General features: G+C 38.9%; 1 protein-coding gene across 5 annotated transcripts in view; it reads right to left on the reverse strand.

Moving 5' to 3' along the window:
- acoxl (acyl-CoA oxidase-like) overlaps positions 1-18,589 on the reverse strand; it is a 322,997-nt gene that overhangs the window by 148,288 nt on the left and 156,120 nt on the right. For all 5 annotated transcript variants that reach the window (XR_007247594.1, XM_048531552.1, XM_059645207.1 and 2 more), the window contains one exon: positions 13,673-13,826. Coding sequence is in view for 4 of the 5 variants with exons in the window: in XM_048531552.1 (XP_048387509.1) it covers positions 13,673-13,826 (154 nt within the window). In the remaining variant the exon portion in view is untranslated. The remainder of the gene's footprint in view (positions 1-13,672; positions 13,827-18,589) is intronic.

Below are 18,589 nucleotides of genomic sequence, written 5' to 3' on the forward strand. Positions count from 1 at the left end.
AGTAAAACCAATTGCACCTGCTTAGTTGAAAATCTATTCGGTATAATTTGAAAGACTTTCCCCAGCTAGCACTCAGTTAAGTAAGTGTTTCTAAATAAAACAGTGTCATTTATGGTGCTGTGAACTCTACATACAAGTGAGTACACTTAAAAAAATCGATTCATTGGTTGTGAAGCCTCTATGTGAACTAAGGAAATCAAAGCTATTGTATGAAAGCAAGTTCTTTATTCCTTACATCTAAATGTGAACAAGCTCCTATGTTGGTGTGTGAGGGCTTAACAATTGTATTTATCTCTCCTAAAGCAGGGTGCGAACACATGTGAAATCATACAGTGTTCTGTCTCCTCAACATTATTCCCCATGAACATATGTCGGGTTAGGTTAAGGAGAAGCTTAAAAATTTGTAGTCACTCATCATTAAAGCGTAATTAAAAATAACTGCTACTTAGGGCTGAGGTATCGGGTATCTGAAACAAGCACAGAGAATGATGGAGAAATTCAGCAGGTCTGGCAGCATCTGTGGAGAGAGAGAAACTGAATTTTGAGTCCAGTATGATTCTTCTTCAGCTTTATTGGGGAATGCTTACTGTATTTGAAACTATACCAAGCCAAAAAGGAGTTAATACCTGCAGGAAGCAAGAGAACTGAAAGCTGCTGAGCATAAAAATCTGTAGGGAGATCCCAACCATCATTTCACATGAAATTCCTCCCTCTGCTACTTATCAAACAGAACAGACGAGGCTGCAGAATGTGATTGTGATCAAGTTTCCATCCATTTCTATAAATTGCTCTACACCCACATTCTGAATGCACTTAGCATCTAAGTCACCAGCCAGGTAGAATTAATAATCAAAATATCAACCAACTGTCACATCAAAGAACAAAACCTCGCAAGGGAAACCTAGCTATTACACCTTTCTTGCTAACTGTTGTTAAGGTATTTCTACCTAGGTTCTGCATCGTTAATGTTATCAATCTTTCAACAAATTCTTTGGTGTTTTGCACATTACCACAGGAAAGGGGGTGGGGGTGAAGGAGTTTTTGACGGATGTGCACGTGTCTGTGTACAGGCTATCTTCTGGTAAAATGCTTTATTCATTCAGAAGCAAAATTTAAAATAGGCAGCTGTTGAAATAACTGCTACTCTCAAATGTCACCCTGAGTAACTCCAGAAGTGCATGGAGTATGAAAGGCAATACGAGCAGTGTAGGGATTATGTCAAATGTCTGGACAGATGTAGTGCAGCAGTCTGTTGCAGTACTGAATTGATTCCCATCACAAGAAAGCTACATGAGGTCACATTACATTTCTGTCTTTAAATTCTACTGTAACATTCCAGTCTCTCACAGTGGTTATGAAGTTTGCACCTTGTTTTGTATGTTTGGAAGATCTTTGCTCATTGCCATCAATGGTACTTTTTTAAAACAAATTCACACATTCCACTTGTGTGAACAAGGGTTAGGAAGATTGTTAAATGACTCTTATCCTTGATACCCACATCCCTAAAACAAGGCATTAAAGCAATGTTATTAATATCGTCATTAGATATAATATTAGCTGCATTGAGTGATTAGAAAAATTAGAATTTCAATGTTTGCATTATACATCTTTGACATCTGACTAATGTGTTAAAATCCAGCAGTACACTAAAAATAGGATGTAGCTTCATTGAGTAAACAAGTTTAATAATTCATTTAATGGTCTGATTAATGAGTTAATTTGATTGAGAGGTTGAAAGGTCAATTCAATGGATATGTTAAATGTCATTTACTGATGAAATTAATTGGTCATTTGAGAAAGAGAATAACTAAATTTAAAGGTTAATAAATCTTTCACTTAAACATTAATTTGATGAGGTAATTTAGTGGACAGCTTAATAAGTTTATTTTATAAACAGGTTAAATGTAATGAAAGAACAGGTTGCAATCTTACTAAAGAAATAGATCAACAGATTGACAAGTTAAACTGTTAAATGTCTTTTTTTGATGTTTCTTCATTAAATTAACAGGTTAACACAGCACTAATGCAATATAATTCGTACTAAAATTAGATAATCAGTTTAATAGCTGCATTAAGTTTTGGAAAGAAGGACAAGCAGCTTTATTAAACGAATAGCAGCCAACATTTTCTATTAAATAAAAGGATATATGGTTGCATTGAGGCTCCTGTGTCAGTGTTCTGCTGCTCAGCCAAAAGGTTTGGGCTCAAGTGCCACCTGCTCCAAGATGTGTAACAGTATCTCTGAATATCTCTTAATTCAAAAGTGTCTCTATATTTTTATTAGATCAACAACAACAAATCTAATTTAATTCAAAGTGGCAACAAAGGAACATAACTATGATCTTAACTCACAAACATCGCTGATAGTTCTACAGCAATGTATTTGCCATGCAGACTCTGCAACAGACAATAAACAGATTGAATCAACACCCTTCCACTAAACAAAGTTTTTCATTTGTTTCTTTGTATTACAGAAGCAATTTCTTGGCATTTTTTCTTCTTTTGGCTCTAATTTCTATCCTTAGCCCAACTGGAGACACTGAAGATGAGAGAGTGGGTAATCATACCAATCCATACTAATTGACTACTGCACTGGCAGTCAGCATTCATGACTTACCCCACTCTCCACCTTCCCCTGATTCATCCAATGTCATATTCTCCACTAGGTCCTTCCCCATTGATATGGTTCAGTCTGGGAACTGAGTAGAGCTGGACTTGAGTGCACTACTGTGCAACATTGAGCATCACAAATGCTTCAGTGCTGATTTGTATCATCAGCCTTTTTTGGTATTTGGTATGACAACTGAGCCTTCAGGGAGTATTACAGGTAATCAAGGTGAAAGTTTAACTTATAAAACTTAATGGGCAATGAGTAATGGGCCATTGTCAAGGACAATAAATCTACTCTGAAAAATATGACATCTCATGGCTATCTTTGAGAAGTTCATACTGATTTTCACATTAGAGAGAATTAGATCTAAAGCAATTGGGTATAACAAAGTGTGGAGCTGGATGAACACAGCAGGCCACACAGCATCTTAGTAGCACAAAAGCTGATGTTTTGGGCCTAGGCCCTTCATCAGAAAAAAAACTATTCTCCACTCATAATTGTTATACATAGATATGTTAAGGTTGAGATGAAGAGATTTTTAATCAATAAGAGAATCCAGGAAAAGACAGGAAAGTGGAATTAAGAACTGTATGATTAGCCATGATCCCACTGAATAGTAGTGTGAAGGTAATGGACTGAATGGCCTATTTCTCCTCCTTTTACTTATAGTTAAACCCCCCCAGGAAAGAACTAAACTTTGCACTGAAAAAATAACGATTTATTCAAAGTATGTGTGTTCTGTCCAGGAAAATAAATCTTGGTTTGAAAGACAGATTTACAGTACAATGCTAAAATCTGTTTTAAATGTCAAAGGTTTAAAGGAAATAGTGGGAAAGCAGATGTGAAAAATGTCGGATCAGCCATGACCCTATTAAATGACACCGCAGGCTTGAGGAGCAGAATAGCCTTTTCCTGTTCCAGCTTCTTATGGTCTTAATCTGTAGGTGCATCACAGAATTTGTAATAGGACCACTGGTAGTAACTTGCTAAAATTAAACTTTACCATCAAACTTCATAAGCCTAGACCACAATTGTCTCCTGGAAATTGTGAGACCATGAAATTGGAAATTCTCAACAAGAGATGCCTCTGTATCAATGGCCCTGTTAACAACAGTGAGGTTCCACTAGTTTGTTCTCCACACCACCACCATAAGCACAAGTCAATGGCTGAGAGTACGTGGATTCCTGTCCATTTCCAAGCCTATCCATTGTGTTTGCATCAATAGTCTACCTATTAGCAGGGCCACCACAATTTCCCCTCCATCCTCCTAATTCTCCAAATCCAAAAAGCATATCTAGAACACTAGATAGTAGTGTACACTCAAGTTCAAACACGATAAGAAATGAAAGTTGAACCCTTGGCAGAAGATATAAAGTTCACCTATTTAAGAGTCATAATACTCATGTCACCAAATTACTTGTAAAATCCCCAGACCACCATGTCATACAAATTGAATGGAACTTCTTTATTCATTTTAAATTAAAGGCTCTGACATTATTCCTTTTTTGGCAGAAATACATCTATTGTTATAAATGAGTCTACTGACGACTGATCATATTTAGAGAGGCTTTACGTTTAACACCCTCTTGAAACAAAATTATTACCATTATAAAGCACGAGGACGATTCAGATATGTAGCAGTAATAACAGCACACATGATTACAGATTGCAACACAGTTTTATGTTACATTGTTTCTGGAAAGGAATAGAAGCAGCATCAGAGAAAGACATTGCAATGTGGCATTCACTGATAACCCAGACAGCCACTGTGTATCTCTTTTACTGAATATGCAATGTCTACTTCTGGCTAAAAGGAAAGCTGGCACAAGACTAACGTGTAACTGTGGGCTAGCAGTGAGTTGCGAAAACCTTGTTAGATAACCTTGTGTTTAAAAAAAAGTTGTGGCTGTGGGCTAAAGTGGCAGCTACCTCCAAGGAAAGAAGAAAGTCTTTTTTATTTGGGAGGCGGGTGCAGCAGGGCATAACGAGAGAGAGACAGAGAGAGAGAGAGAGACAGAGACAGACAAACAGAGAAAGAGTCAGATCCAAAGTAAGAGAGAGTGAATGTGAGAACTGAGCTGATGCTACATAATTTCAATTTATCTTTTTAATCCAAAATTTAAGTTTGAAACTTAGATCTTTATGAGAGTACAACATGTGCAATGTATCACTTGTAAATATCACGATGTCATGACACCTACCAGCTAAATAAATTAATTAGAAGTCAAATCTCTGTTCTTGGGCAATCACATGATCTGCTGCAACTGGCCTCAGGGCCTATAAGAGTGCAATAGACAGAAAAACAACACAAAGCTATCGCACAGAGATTAACAGCACAGGAGCAGTACCAGAAAGATATGGAAAACTTGACAGAAAAATTAAAAACAGAGAGTAATAGAGTGGATAAACCTAGCAAGGAAAGGTTTGAAGTAACAGAAAGGGTAAGAGAGGAAAACGAATAACAGAAATACAAGTAAACGGCTGATTAGAAAGAACCAAAATTGATTTGTAGGTTATATAGCTAGGTTATATCTGATAAAACAGATTGTTTTTGATCATGACTGAAATAGCAGGGAGGTATTTGATATACTGCAGAATACGCGAGTATTCTGATTGGCAGGATACAATTAGTGGTGTCTCGCAAGGTTATGGATTGCACCCTGCACAATACAGCATATTTATTTACAACAGAGATGAGGGTGTTGAAGACCACATATTCAATTTTTTTAATGACAGGTGAAACTATAAACTGCAACTACCGAAGCATGAATTTAGAAAAGAATATCAATCATCTACATAAAACGCAAAGCTGAGGCAAATTGATTTCAATGTAGGCAAATGTGTGGTCATCCAACTCGACCCAAAAGCTGCAATTTCTAAATGGGGGAGATCTCAAAACTGTGGAGGTCCCCAGAAACATTGATCATTAAAATTTGAAAGGTCCAGAAAATAATCAAAAAGCCTAACAAAAATGACTGACCTTGAAATCTGGAGGACTAGAAAACAAAAGGAAGAAAAAAGGAAAACAAAAATAGAAGTGATCTTCCAAATATACAAAACCATGGTTAGACTACAGCCTGGAGCCTCATGAGCAATGGTGGGGGCCACACCTTCAAAACCAGATACTGGCCTTGGAGGGATTATTGCAAAGATCTACACATGAACATGCAAGCTAGGGTCAGGAATAGGCCTCTTGGCCCCTTAAGCCTGCTCCACTATTCAATAAAATCAAGTCTGATTATTCCACATTCTCAACTATCCCCTCAATACTCCTTCTTGCTTATCAAGAAACTATCTACCTCTGCTATAAAAAAAATTCAAAAACTCTGCTTATAACGTCTTTTCAGGAAGACAGCTCCAAAGACTCATGGCACTCTGTGACAAAACAAATTCTTCTCATCTTTGTCTAAAATGTAACACCTAATTTTTAAAACGTGACCCCTAGTTCGAGATTGTCCCACATGAGGAAACATCTTTTTCTTATTCATCCCATCAAGAACCCTGCAGAAACCTATATATTTCAATAAAGTCACCTTGTACTCTTCTAAAACCCAGTAAAAGCCAGCCTAGCCTGTTTATCCTTTCCTCACAAGACAACCTGCCCATTCCAAGTGTCAGTCCAGTAAACTTCCCCTGAACTGTTTCCATTGCTTTAAGGACCAATAAGAAGACCGACACTGTACATAATATTCCAGATGTCACCTCACCAGTGCATAACTAAAGTATAACCTGTACTTTTGTATTCAGTACCCCTCATGATAAATAACTTTCTATTAGCTTTACAAATCATTTGCTTTAGCTCTGCAGTTTATCACCATTTAGATGTTATGCTCCTTCTTAAATTTTCATGCAAAAATGGACAATTCCACTTTGTATTCAATTTGCAAGATTTTTGCCTACACACAAAATGTATATATCCCTTTTTGACCTTGTGTCCTCGTCTCAATCTACTTTTCTACCTACTTGATGTTATCAACAAATGTAGCAATCATATGTTTAGTCCCTCACCCAACAAATCTGTATAAATTGTAAACAGTTGAGGCCCCAGTACTGATACCTTGGCATACCGTACATTGTTAACCAGAAAAAGACCCATTTATGCCTACTCTGTTTCTTGTTAGTCAGCCAATCTTCTAATAATGTCAATGTTACTATTTACAACATGAGATTTTACATTCTACAGTATGTTTTGGTGTGACACCTCATTACAGCACCTTCTGGAAATTTAAATAATCCATGATCTGAAATGGAGAACCTTAATGTGATAGTCAACATGTGAGTAATGAAGGGAATTGTGTTCTGAAGCATATCAGAATTCCATCAGGAATGTGTGATATTACAACGCAGGAAATTACCTGGCAAGTCAAACAGGGGCAACAAGGTATATACCACATTGGTACACTACATCCGCTGTACCCGTTGTGAGTTCCTCTACATTGGGGAAACCAAGCGGAGGCTGGGGGGCCGCTTTGCAGAACACCGACGCTTGGTTCGCAATAAACAACTGCACCTCCCAGTCGCGAACCATTTCAACTCCCCCTCCTATTCCGCAGACGACATGTCCATCCTGGGCCTCCTGCAGTGCCACAATGATGCCACCCAAAGGTTGCAGGAACAGCAACTTATATTCTGCTTGGGAACCCTGCAGCCCAATGGTATCAATGTGGATTTCACAAGCTTCAAAATCTCCCCTTCCCCCACTGCATTCCAAAACCAGCCCAGCTCCCTAGCCTGTTCTTCTTCTCACCTATTCCCTCCTCCCACCTCAAGCTGCACCTCCATTTCCTACCTACTAATCTCATTCCACCCCCTTGACCTGTGCGTCCTCCCTGGACTGACCTATCCCTCCCACCTCCCCATCTACACTCACCTCTACTGGCTCCATCCCCGCCCCTTTAACTTGTCTGTCTCCTCTCCACCTATCTTCTCCATCTTTGATCCGCCTCCCCCTCTCCCTATTTATTTCAGAACCCTCTCCCACTCTCCCATTTCTGAAGAAGGGTCTAGGCCCAAAACATCAGCTTTTGTGCTCCTAAGATGCTACTTGACCTGCTGTGTACATCCAGCTCCACACTTTGTTATCATTAATTAATCTATTTCATTAAATAAGGCTGGATCTAGTATAGCCTACTCTCTGGTTGACTCCCAAACATATTGTGCTATGAAAACTATCCCAAAAACATTTTCTGAACCCATGCTCTAGGCTCCAATTGCCCAGATGATTTCCCCAGCCTATATGTAGATTAAAATCTACAAATTAAATTAGAATTATTGCTGTACTGCATTGATATTGTCAAAGGTTTCAAGATATTGCAGGGAACATATACTGAAACAAAAAAATAAATTCTACTGGTTTTCATGTCCAGGACTTGGGTGCATAATGTGAAAATTAGAGTAAGATCTATCAGAAGCAAAATTAGGAAACATTTCCCGACGTAAAGGGTTTGGAAAATTGGAACACTACTTCGTAAATAGAAATGGGTGCTGGGTCAATTTTTAATTTTAAACTAAAATTTCCTGTTAAATAACAAAGTTATATGGGGAAAGAACATGATGTGGAGGTATCTGCAATAATCTAATTGATCAACGAAGTAGGTAAAAGAGGTTAAGTGGTCTACTTCTTTTACAACGCAACAAACAAAAATATTGAAAGAATTAGAATCAGCAGATTGCAGGGAATGGGGGCATAGGTGAAGAGAAAGCCATGAGATAGGCATTTTGTTTAAACGGTGAAGGAAAAAACAGAGTTAACATTTCGGGTCTGGCAACCCTTCCTCAGAAGGGTCTGAGGAAAGGTCACCGAAAGATTAACCCTGTTTATAACTTCACAGATGCGGCCAGACCTGCTGAGCTTTTCCAGCAACTTTGTTTCTGTTCTTGATTTACAGCATCTGCAATTCTTTCAGTTTTTATTTTGTTTAGACTTATTGAAAAACAACCTACAAACAAGTGCTGATAGGTGAACTTGGTAAGCAAATATGTTGTTGTTTGAACACAGTTTGGAGCACTTCCTCTACCCTATAAATTGTGTCATTATTATCAGGAAAATATGAAGGATTTACGTGAAAACTACTTGATTTCAAGTTTTTTCTTTTAAAATAAGCAAGATATCACAAAATTGCTACAGTTGTGGCAAACATTCACAAGATCATATCATTTATTTATTGTTGACTATCACATTATAGAACCCATTCATATTTTCCATATGATTTGTAAAACCATTTTGAAATCTTCAAAGGTATCTAATTCTTTGCAAATATTCAATGATTAACATACAATATATCAAAAATGCAAAAACATGTGACTCAGTAAATTTTTTGGTCTGAAGTTAATGTTCAGTTACATGATGTTTCTTAGTGTGATTTTAAGTACAATTCATTCCTCTGTGAATTTTGCCACTTTTTTAAAACAAGTGTATGCAAGAAACTGGCCCTACACAGAAGCTTGTTATGCTCCTGACTGAACTAATTACCACTGGGACTTACCGCTAATTGTATTTATTTACGGCTTTCAAAGAAGATGTTAAAAAATTTCACTTGTTCTTTTGAGCCAAAGGACTAATACCAATATCTTAAAGGCCTTTGAATGAAATGGTTCTGTACATTTTCGAAATATCATGGTCGGTAATTTAAAACTACCTTCCTCACAGTTTCACAATTTCACAGTTGTCCTCACAGGATCACAATTTAAATTGCTCACCTTTTGTGATAAACCTTTCTTCAGATGTGTTACTTAAATTCCATTAAGTTACTGCTCTCCTATATATAACTGTCATGGGAATGTCACTGGACTTCTAAACCCAGAGGCCCAGGCTGATGCTCAAATCAGATTCAAATCCTAAATAACTTTCAGCTGTTAGAATTGAACTTCAATACTAAATCTGGTGTCAGCAATGGTAAACATAAAGACATCACTGACTGCTCTAAAAACCTATCCAGCTTAAAAAAGGGAAATCTTTCCTCCTTGCCCAGTTTGGCCTACAAGTGGGTGCAGCAACTCTTATCTGAAATAGCCTGGCATTCCATGCAGGTTAATGTCAATTAAAGATGGATTTGAGAACAAGGATGAGCGTTTAACAGGAGTTTTTCTGTGACTGAAGCCAATGTGGATCAATGAGCACATGGATGATCAATAAACCTGGTCATCATGAACTCTACTGGCCATTTCTTAACTCTCGCAAAGTCAAGATCACCTATCACTCCAAGCTCGCAGATGTAAACTGGCTTTGTTCAAGGTTGGATAGATTAGATACACTGGGCTTGCTTTCATTGGAGTGTAAAAGAATGAAGGGTGACTTGATTGAAGTATATAAGATCCTGAACAGTCTTGACCAGTGGACGTGGAAAGGATATTTCCTCTTGCACTGAATCCAGAACTATGGAGCACAGTTTAAGAAAATGAGAGGGTTGCTGTTTTAGAAGAGAGAGAAGAACCGATGTTCTTTCTGTGAGGTTGTACAACTTTGGAAGTCTCTGACTCAAACTGTGGGGATGCAGGGTCATTGATTATTTTTTAAGGTGGAGGTAGATAGATATTTGAGAAACAATGGAATCAAAGAGTAGGTGAGAATGTGGAATTTGAAACTCAAACCGATCAGCCATGATCAGCTGAATGGTGGAACAGGTCTAGGAGTCAAATAGTTTGCTTCTGCACTGAATCTGTAAGTTCATTTACACTTTGATATTAGAATTGCTTGACACAGTTTGACAGAATCCAAGGGAAAGCAGCCTACTTAATTGGCATCTCATCCGCTATCTTGACAACCGATATAGTGTCAACACCAGAAGGATATATGCAGAAACCTTCCCAGCAGCCTCCAAACCCACAATGTGGTCATCAAGAAATTGTAGACCCTATCCATGACTTCCTTTATGTTCATTGTAAGAAGCAGAATATTTACAGGTAGGAAAATGAACAAGAGAACTGATCAATTAGAGCAAAGTAAGTATTTGAATCTCTAAAGGTGATAGGGTAAAAACATACATATCAAGAGCAGGAGTAAGCCATTCAGCCCCTCTAGCCTGCTCTGTCATCGAATGAGATCACGGCTAAGCTGATTGTAATCTCAAATTCACATTCCCTCCTACCCCTTCTAACCTTACAGCCCCTCACTTCACAAGAATTGATCTATCTCTACCTTAAAATTTTCAAGTATTCTACTTCCACCTCCTTTTCAAAAGAGGCTTCTAAAGATTCACAACCTCAGAAAAAATTCACCCAATCTCCATTTAAAATGGCTGACTCCTGATTTTGGAACTCTAATTCTAGATTTCACATTAGAGAAAACATCCTCTTCACACCCACCTTGTCAAAAACCTTCAGTATTTTATATGTATCAATCAAGTCACCTCTTACTTATCTAAATTCCAGCAGACATAAGACTAGCCTATCCAACCTTTCCTCATAAGGTATCAGTGATAATGGGGACTGCAGATGTTGGAGAATCCAAGATAACAAAGTGTGGAGCTGGATGAACACAGCAGGCCAAGCAGCATCTCAGGAGAACAAAAGCTGACGTTTCAGGCCTAGACCCTTCATCAGAGAGCTCTCTGATGAAGGGTCTAGGCCCGAAACGTCAGCTTTTCTTCTCCTGAGATGCTGCTTGGCCTGTTGTGTTCATCCAGCTCCACACTTTGTTATCTTTCCTCATAAGGTAATTCACCTATTTCAGTTATTAGTCCAGTAAACCTCCTCTGAAACCCTTCAACACTTTTAGATTCTTCCTTAAAAAATGGCAAACAATACTGTGCACCGTACTCCAGACATTGTGCCACCGGTGCCCTGTATAAGTCAAGCATAACCTCCCTTCTTTGTAGTTCAATTCCCTTTATAATAAATTATAACATACTATTAGCTTTCCTACTTGCTGTCCCTACGTACTAACCTTCTATGATTCATGTATGAGGATATTCAAATTCCTCTGCAATCTCTCATCACTGAGATGATATCCCTTTCTTTACTTTTCCTGGCAAAATGCTCAATTTCACATTTTTCACATTATACTCCCTTTGCCAAATTTTTGCCCACTTACTTAAACTACTTACATCTCTTTGTAACCACCTTGTGTCCTCTTCACAACTTACTCTCCTATCTTTGCGTCATCAACAAATTTCATAAGCATACCTTCCATTCCTTCATCCAATTTATTTATATAAACAGTAAATTGCTGACGTCCCAGTATTAATCCCTGTGGCACGACACATGTTACATCTCGACAACCTGAATGACCCAAGTTTTACGTAATCTCTGCTTTCTGGTAGCCTACCAATCTTCTATCCAAGCCAATATTCTAACCACTATATTATGAGTTTTTATTTTCTGCAAAACCCTTGATGTGACGTCTTATTAAATACCTTGAAAAAGTCGGAGTACAGTACACCCAGAGATCCTTCTTTATTGACAGCACATGTGACCTCCTCAAAGAGCTCTAATAGATGGGTCAAATATTATTTACCTGGCATAAACCGTGTTGACTCTCCCTGATTCCTTTAATAATTCCTGTGTCCAGTTATTACTTCTTTAGTAATAGATTTTAAGATTTCCCCCATGACAGCTGTTAAGCTAACTGTCCTGTAGCTTACTGCTTAATGTGAATCCCTTCCTTCTTGAATAAAGGCATTAAATCTGCTAGCTTCAAACTTAAAGGGACCTTCCCTGATCAAGGTAAGTTTGAAAAAATACCTCACTAGCCCCTATTTCAAAACTCTCGGATGAGGATACTTGTCAACCTGCAGCTCCAATAATTTACTCAGTGCTACTTCTCTGGTGTTTGGAATTTTCTTCAGATCCTCCATTTCGTGACTTATTGTTGCTTCTGGATGTTATTTGTCCACTCTATAGTGAAGACAGATGAAAAATATTGGTTCATTCTTTTCCACTATTAATTTTCCCATCCGATTTTCAATAGAACCAATGTTCACTTAGTCAACTATTTTCTTCTTTAAATATTTATGGAAACTCTTACTTTCTGTTTTGAGGATGTATTGTAGTGAGATGTGCTAGATAGGAATATGCTGATGAAAGGAATTCTCCCCCATAAAGCTGTTGGACACTACTCCTCCAGCATTATCTAAACATAGCACACTACATTATAAACAAATCACAACGCTTTCAATTGAATTACAACTCCCACTCATCCACTACAATCCCTATATCCTGCCAACATTGTTAATTATCCAAAATCTCAGAGCACTATTTCAGTCTTTATCGATTCTATAATTGCCCAATGCTTCACGACGTTGAGAATCTCCTCCTCAATGCTGCTCAATCCCGGGAGTTATCATTCAGTGGTGTCAGATCGCAGAGCTACCACCTTTGTCTTAAACTCTCCCTTTCCAATATTCTCAGAACCTTAGGACCACTGACCTACCCGATGAATGTTCCACACTCTTCCAAAACATTTGACTCCGACTGCACTTGATTCTTGTTCCCAATGATGGCATAATCTATTCCCCAGGAGTCCCAAGTTGTAGAACACACTCAATGCCTTTTTGATGAAAATTCATAGATCCGAAACATTAATTCTCTCTCTCCACATATGCTACCATAACCTGCAAAGTATTTCTGGAATTTTCCATTCTTATTCATATTTCCAAAAGCCACTAAATTCTGCTTTCTGAGCAGCGTGATAGCAAATTAAGAGATAACAAAGTGTAGAGCTGGATGAACACAGCAGGCCAAGCAGCATCTTAGGAACAGAAAAGCTGACGTTTCGGGCCCAGATAGCAAATTAGTTGTCGAGAGAGAAATATCGTCCAGTTCAGTGGATAAATTCTCTGGCCTTCTTAGAAATAACGCCATGGAAACTTTTGCATGAATTTAAGTGGGCACTTACAAGCTCAATTCAATGTGTTATAAATTAAAGATAGAACCTTGTACAATCCAGCACTCCCTCAGCACTGCACTGAAATGTCAATATCTAGAATTAGTTGTCAGGTCTCCAGACTACAAATACTACAGTTTAGGGTTGAAATGTACATTTCCCAGTTCAGGCTTCATAAACTTATCCCATGCTCTTTTGGCACAGTTTGAAAAGAATAATTTCCACATGATTTACTCACCATACCACCGGTGCACTCTCGACAATCTTGCAAACAGGCTAGATTCTCCCAGGTGCTGTAAGCTTTCAACCCTGCTACTAATGCCTGCAAAGAGCGATTGTTGACCAGATTCCTGCCTTGATACATATCTTCATCTAATATCTCTCCCGCATACCTGTGAGGGTGAAAGAAGAACATCGAAAACCAACTTTGAGACATCTGAAAGTTAGAGACGCAACGCGAGAATACAATGTGATATCTAACTTCTTCACAAATAAAACAGGATTATAATCAGCTCCAACATCCTTAGAGCTAAACAAAAAGAGAAAACTTTATCAACCACTGCTCCTGCTAACATCCAGTGTTGGAAAATTTGACCTTGAAAGATTTAGTGAAGGTAGAGGAGGACTCAGAACCTCAAAGTGACTGGTGGGACTCCTCTGCAAATCATTGCCATCAATAAGGACAAAGTGGAAGAGTATAAAGAGAAAATTAGAGGGACAAAGGCTATTACTGAGCTCCATTCTAATAAGAAAAAAAGTGAATGTGTTTTGTTGATTGAGATTCATGGCATCTCAATCATACAGAATGATACTTCCCTCTTCTGTTCTCTACCTTGTTAATTTCACAACTGGCCCCTTAGAAGCCATTTTCTGGGAATGCTGTGGCTGTAAGTGTTTGCCACCGCTGGGGCCATTCAGCTTTCATATTTGCAGTGCCACAATTAAAGCCCAGGTGAAGGGTGCCAGTGAAAGCAATGCTGCTGAATCCTAACAGGCTTCAGTGGTTTCTTCCTCAAGGCAGATATGAAGCTGAAGATCTCTCACACTGACCTCTTTGACAAGATTTGCTGGGTGCTACTACTGTATATGTAAGAGAAGCATGGGAATTTACTGTTAAGAGAGACAAAAGCATGATTTAGCACTGACTGTAATGTGAAAACGGCACAATGCAGCACTATGAGGGTGACTGGGTGAGTTGGTCTTTGAGCTCTCGTCATTTCCACGTGAGCAGCCAAACTATTCTCCAGGCAAGGACAGATTTTTTTTTCATTCACAGACAAACAGAGAGATAGGCAGACAGAGAGACAGGCCGACAGAGATTCAGACAGACAGAGATTCAGACAGACAGAGATTCAGACAGACAGAGATTCAGACAGACAGAGACACACCGAGACTGTGGAGGGCAGACAGATGAACAGAGAGAAAGAGAGACAGGCAGAGAGAGAGAGCGAAGAGACAAAGTAAGAGAACAGAAACCTCCACCATCTACCCCCATAAAAATAAAACCTTGCACCTTTTGGCTCAATTTATTCTGCCCTGCAAGGGATAATGGAAAGGAGTGAAAATGAAGGAAGTGCATGGAAAAGTAGTTAGTGGTGATGCAAGACCAGAGGAGATACTGAGGTGCTTCCAATGAGTCGGTAGGAAGCAGGTCAAGACAAGTGAGTAGTTTGGAAGGATAAGATGGATCAGAGACAGCCGTTGAGTGGCCATGATGCATGGGATCCTGAGACATGTATGTGGTGTGTGTATGTAAGGGGTGGCAGTGAGTAATGGCCTGGTGAGTGATGTAGCAGAGAGAATATGGTGGCACCTACGCTTGCAAAGTGCAGAAGATTACTACCCTTCCTCCTGTACTGTTGGGTGTCTGCTTCACCCTAGATACAGCACTGACCCCCACTGCAATCTAGGTCCAGGCTGACTTGATCTAGTGGCGTGACCATTTAATATGCTGGTCAGCTGGAAAAAGGACTGCCCTCCTCTCCTCGTACACCATGCACCTCATCCACCCAAACCTCCGGTCCCTGTCTGTGAAGCAGGGAACAAACCTTCCTTTCCTCTGAGCCATATCATCAGTGATGGCAGTCAAACAGCACAGTATAATGGGGATTTCCTGGCTATCAGTACCTGAAATGGTGTACAGTTGGGCTTTAGTATGGAAATTGCCATGTGGATGCTGTGAATTCCTGGAAACGACGAGCTCCTCCACATCTCCAGTTTCACGCAAAAGGTGCCCAAAAGTCCAATTCCACAACAAGTGAATGCATGCGAAATCACTTGCCAACCCAAGACTGGATGTATAACAAATTATGTCTCTGTCTAAGAGAGAGAGATGACAACAGTCCTTTGTAGATCATGATTCATTACCTAAGTAATGCCAATCAAAGTCTACTTATTAATTAAGTCAGTTCATACAAGGTAAGCTGCCATGTGGGTGAGGTATGAATGTTTTACCAATGCCCGGCAAATCAGTCAAGGAGAGGAATGAGGAAGGGAGAATTTCTACAAATTTCCAGTTGATGATTTTTTTTTAAATGAGAGATGTAATGTGAATGTTGAAACAGGAACTGCAGAAGCTTTAAATACAATTACGGTATATCAGCTGGTTTAACTTGAAATTGCTGCGCTCTTCAAATTAATTGAACGACTGATTCAAACATTACATTCGGAAGAATGTGGTATATTGTCCACTTCTTTAGCTTGTAAATATTGTCTTAGATTTAGTTTTTACTACAAGAAAACAAGTTTGCATCAGCTTGGTTCAAATCGAAGCGCTGTTGCACCTAAATCCAAAAGTTAGAGTCAATTGACATGACTGCAATCATGTCAGTGAACTGCACTGTGTTAGCTGCTGAGTTAGTGGTGGGGTGGGTGTCATGACTTACAACAGTCTATTTTACAGCAAAGGGTCTATTTACTGACCAAGAACAGTCTACGTAAAAAGGATCACACAAACTACAGCAAGATTGACTGCACCTGCAGTATACTTCTCTCTTAAAAGTGTGGTTTTTCATCAGGAAAATAAAGCAAGGGTGAGATAGTTACATAATATAAATTACGTGAATGTTCATCTGCTCTTTTGAGATTTGGAGGTGGTTCTAAAGGAAGTGCTGTTGAAATTTTCAGATGATGGTAAAACAGAGGATACAGCCTGTTTTGTTTAGGAAAAGAAACTAAGGCAAAAATTACAGAGGTCAAACTTCTCAGGTCTACGGTCATCAGAGACCAGATATATGACCTGAATGTGTGTGGATCCCTGCTCACAAAGATGCAGAAAACTTCAAGGAACTTCAAACACTCGCCAGAATACAGCAACGAGTGGCGTTAAAAATGCAGCTGGAGAGCATGTAGCTGCTCTGATGTACCATGCATGATGAATAGCTTCAGCACACTGATTGCAGCATTGAACATCGATTCTGAAAGTCACTGTCGTGCAGTGTCCAGATTCAAAACACTGCGCGGCTAGTAAGAAAATTAGATGCAACACTGACTACCATTATGTATTTCTGACGAAGCCAGGTTTGGATGACTTGTAAAGAAATGTGGAGCTACAACTAGAAACAGAAAAGTAGGTGCAGAGCCGTAATCGGATAGTTAATGCTGCTTCGCACAAGGTTGGCGTCTCTTTGATTAGAAGCGCGAAAAGCAGATACTTGGCAATACAGATTCACAGAACATTAAAGGTTCCACCTCAGGTGAATGAGAAGCATATCACATAAAAACCGAGAAGTAATGTTGACTCATAGAAAACTACAGTGCTCTGGATTTTGCAGATATAATGATGGTGAAACTGTCAGTGTATATTGTAACTACTCTGCAAAACTGACAGCAACTTCTGGTGTATACACATGCACAAGAAAACATGGAAATCCAGGAGCTGTTGCTAGGGATATCATGGTCAGCAACAGCGTGTGCATTTCTAGTCTTCTCAAACATAAGTGGGGCAAAGCGAGCTTCAACGTTTAACACAATTTTCCCATTGTAAAAGCCTTTGAAAATGTGATGGTTTGTTTAATGAGGTATAATGGAAGTTTTAATGGAAAACAAAGTTATTATTACTTGCGAGCAAACTCTCTGGCTCTGAAAAAAGCTACGTTCAGAAATCTGAAGCTTTGTTCCCTACCCACCAACATTCCGCTGACCATTTTAAAATAATGAAAGTCATTTTCCTATCTCCATAAGTTGTTTATAATATTTCTGTTTCTAGATAAACCTCATATAGTATAGATGATGATCAGTGCTTTTAACTTTCCTGTTTGCTGTGTAAGTATTCTTAAATCTGATTGGCCTCTCAGCCAATCTGTTGATGTCACTATCTCTGGAATCAAGAATTTCTCTTGGGATGGCATCAGGATGAAACCTACATTATAACAGAGGAAAGTGACACCACAAAACTTGTGACATCACTTTGAAGGTCTACAAGGTCAGTGGCTGACCGCAAACTGCAAGTTCATAACAGCAGATGGTCATTTAATCGAAGCAACTAAGCTTAAAAATATAGGAGAAGGCTATTTAGCCAATCATGTTTGTGCTAGCTCTTTGCCAGACAATCTCAAACAATTGGAATCATACCAGGATTCTGAGATTATATGCACGTAGAAAGACTGACCAGAAACTAAAAAATTCCAGATTATTTAACACTGAGAGGCAACTTCATTCGAGTCACAGTAATTGTGAAAAAGCTTAATAGAACTGGCACAAATAGAACGTTTCTACTCTTTGGCAAGGCCACAACTGAGGGTCATAAATTTTAGATAATCACTAGGAATCCCAATAAAAAATTCAGGAGAAAGTTTTTCTTTAATCCAGAGAGTGGTTATGATGTGGAACTTGCTACCACAAGGAGAAGTTGGGGCAATTAGCTTAGATTTAGTTAAAGATGAAGCTAGATAAAGTTGGAGTTCAGTGAGACCAGTGGTCTAACATGCAATTCAGTCACATGAACAGTGCAGGTTTGATTCCTGTTCTGCCTAAGGTGGACTTGGGACAGGTTTCCTCACCTTACATTGATAGCAAAAGGCAATGAGAACCCACCCACCGAGGACTTGCCTTTGGGTAGGTACATGTGAATGAATGAAGGTTCATTATTATGGAAAAAGAAATTAAAATATATATTGATTACATTAGATGAGGAAGGGTGAGAGCAGGCTCACAT

The sequence above is a fragment of the Stegostoma tigrinum genome, chromosome 4 (genome assembly GCF_030684315.1).
Source record: "Stegostoma tigrinum isolate sSteTig4 chromosome 4, sSteTig4.hap1, whole genome shotgun sequence".
Lineage (NCBI taxonomy): Eukaryota > Metazoa > Chordata > Chondrichthyes > Orectolobiformes > Stegostomatidae > Stegostoma > Stegostoma tigrinum.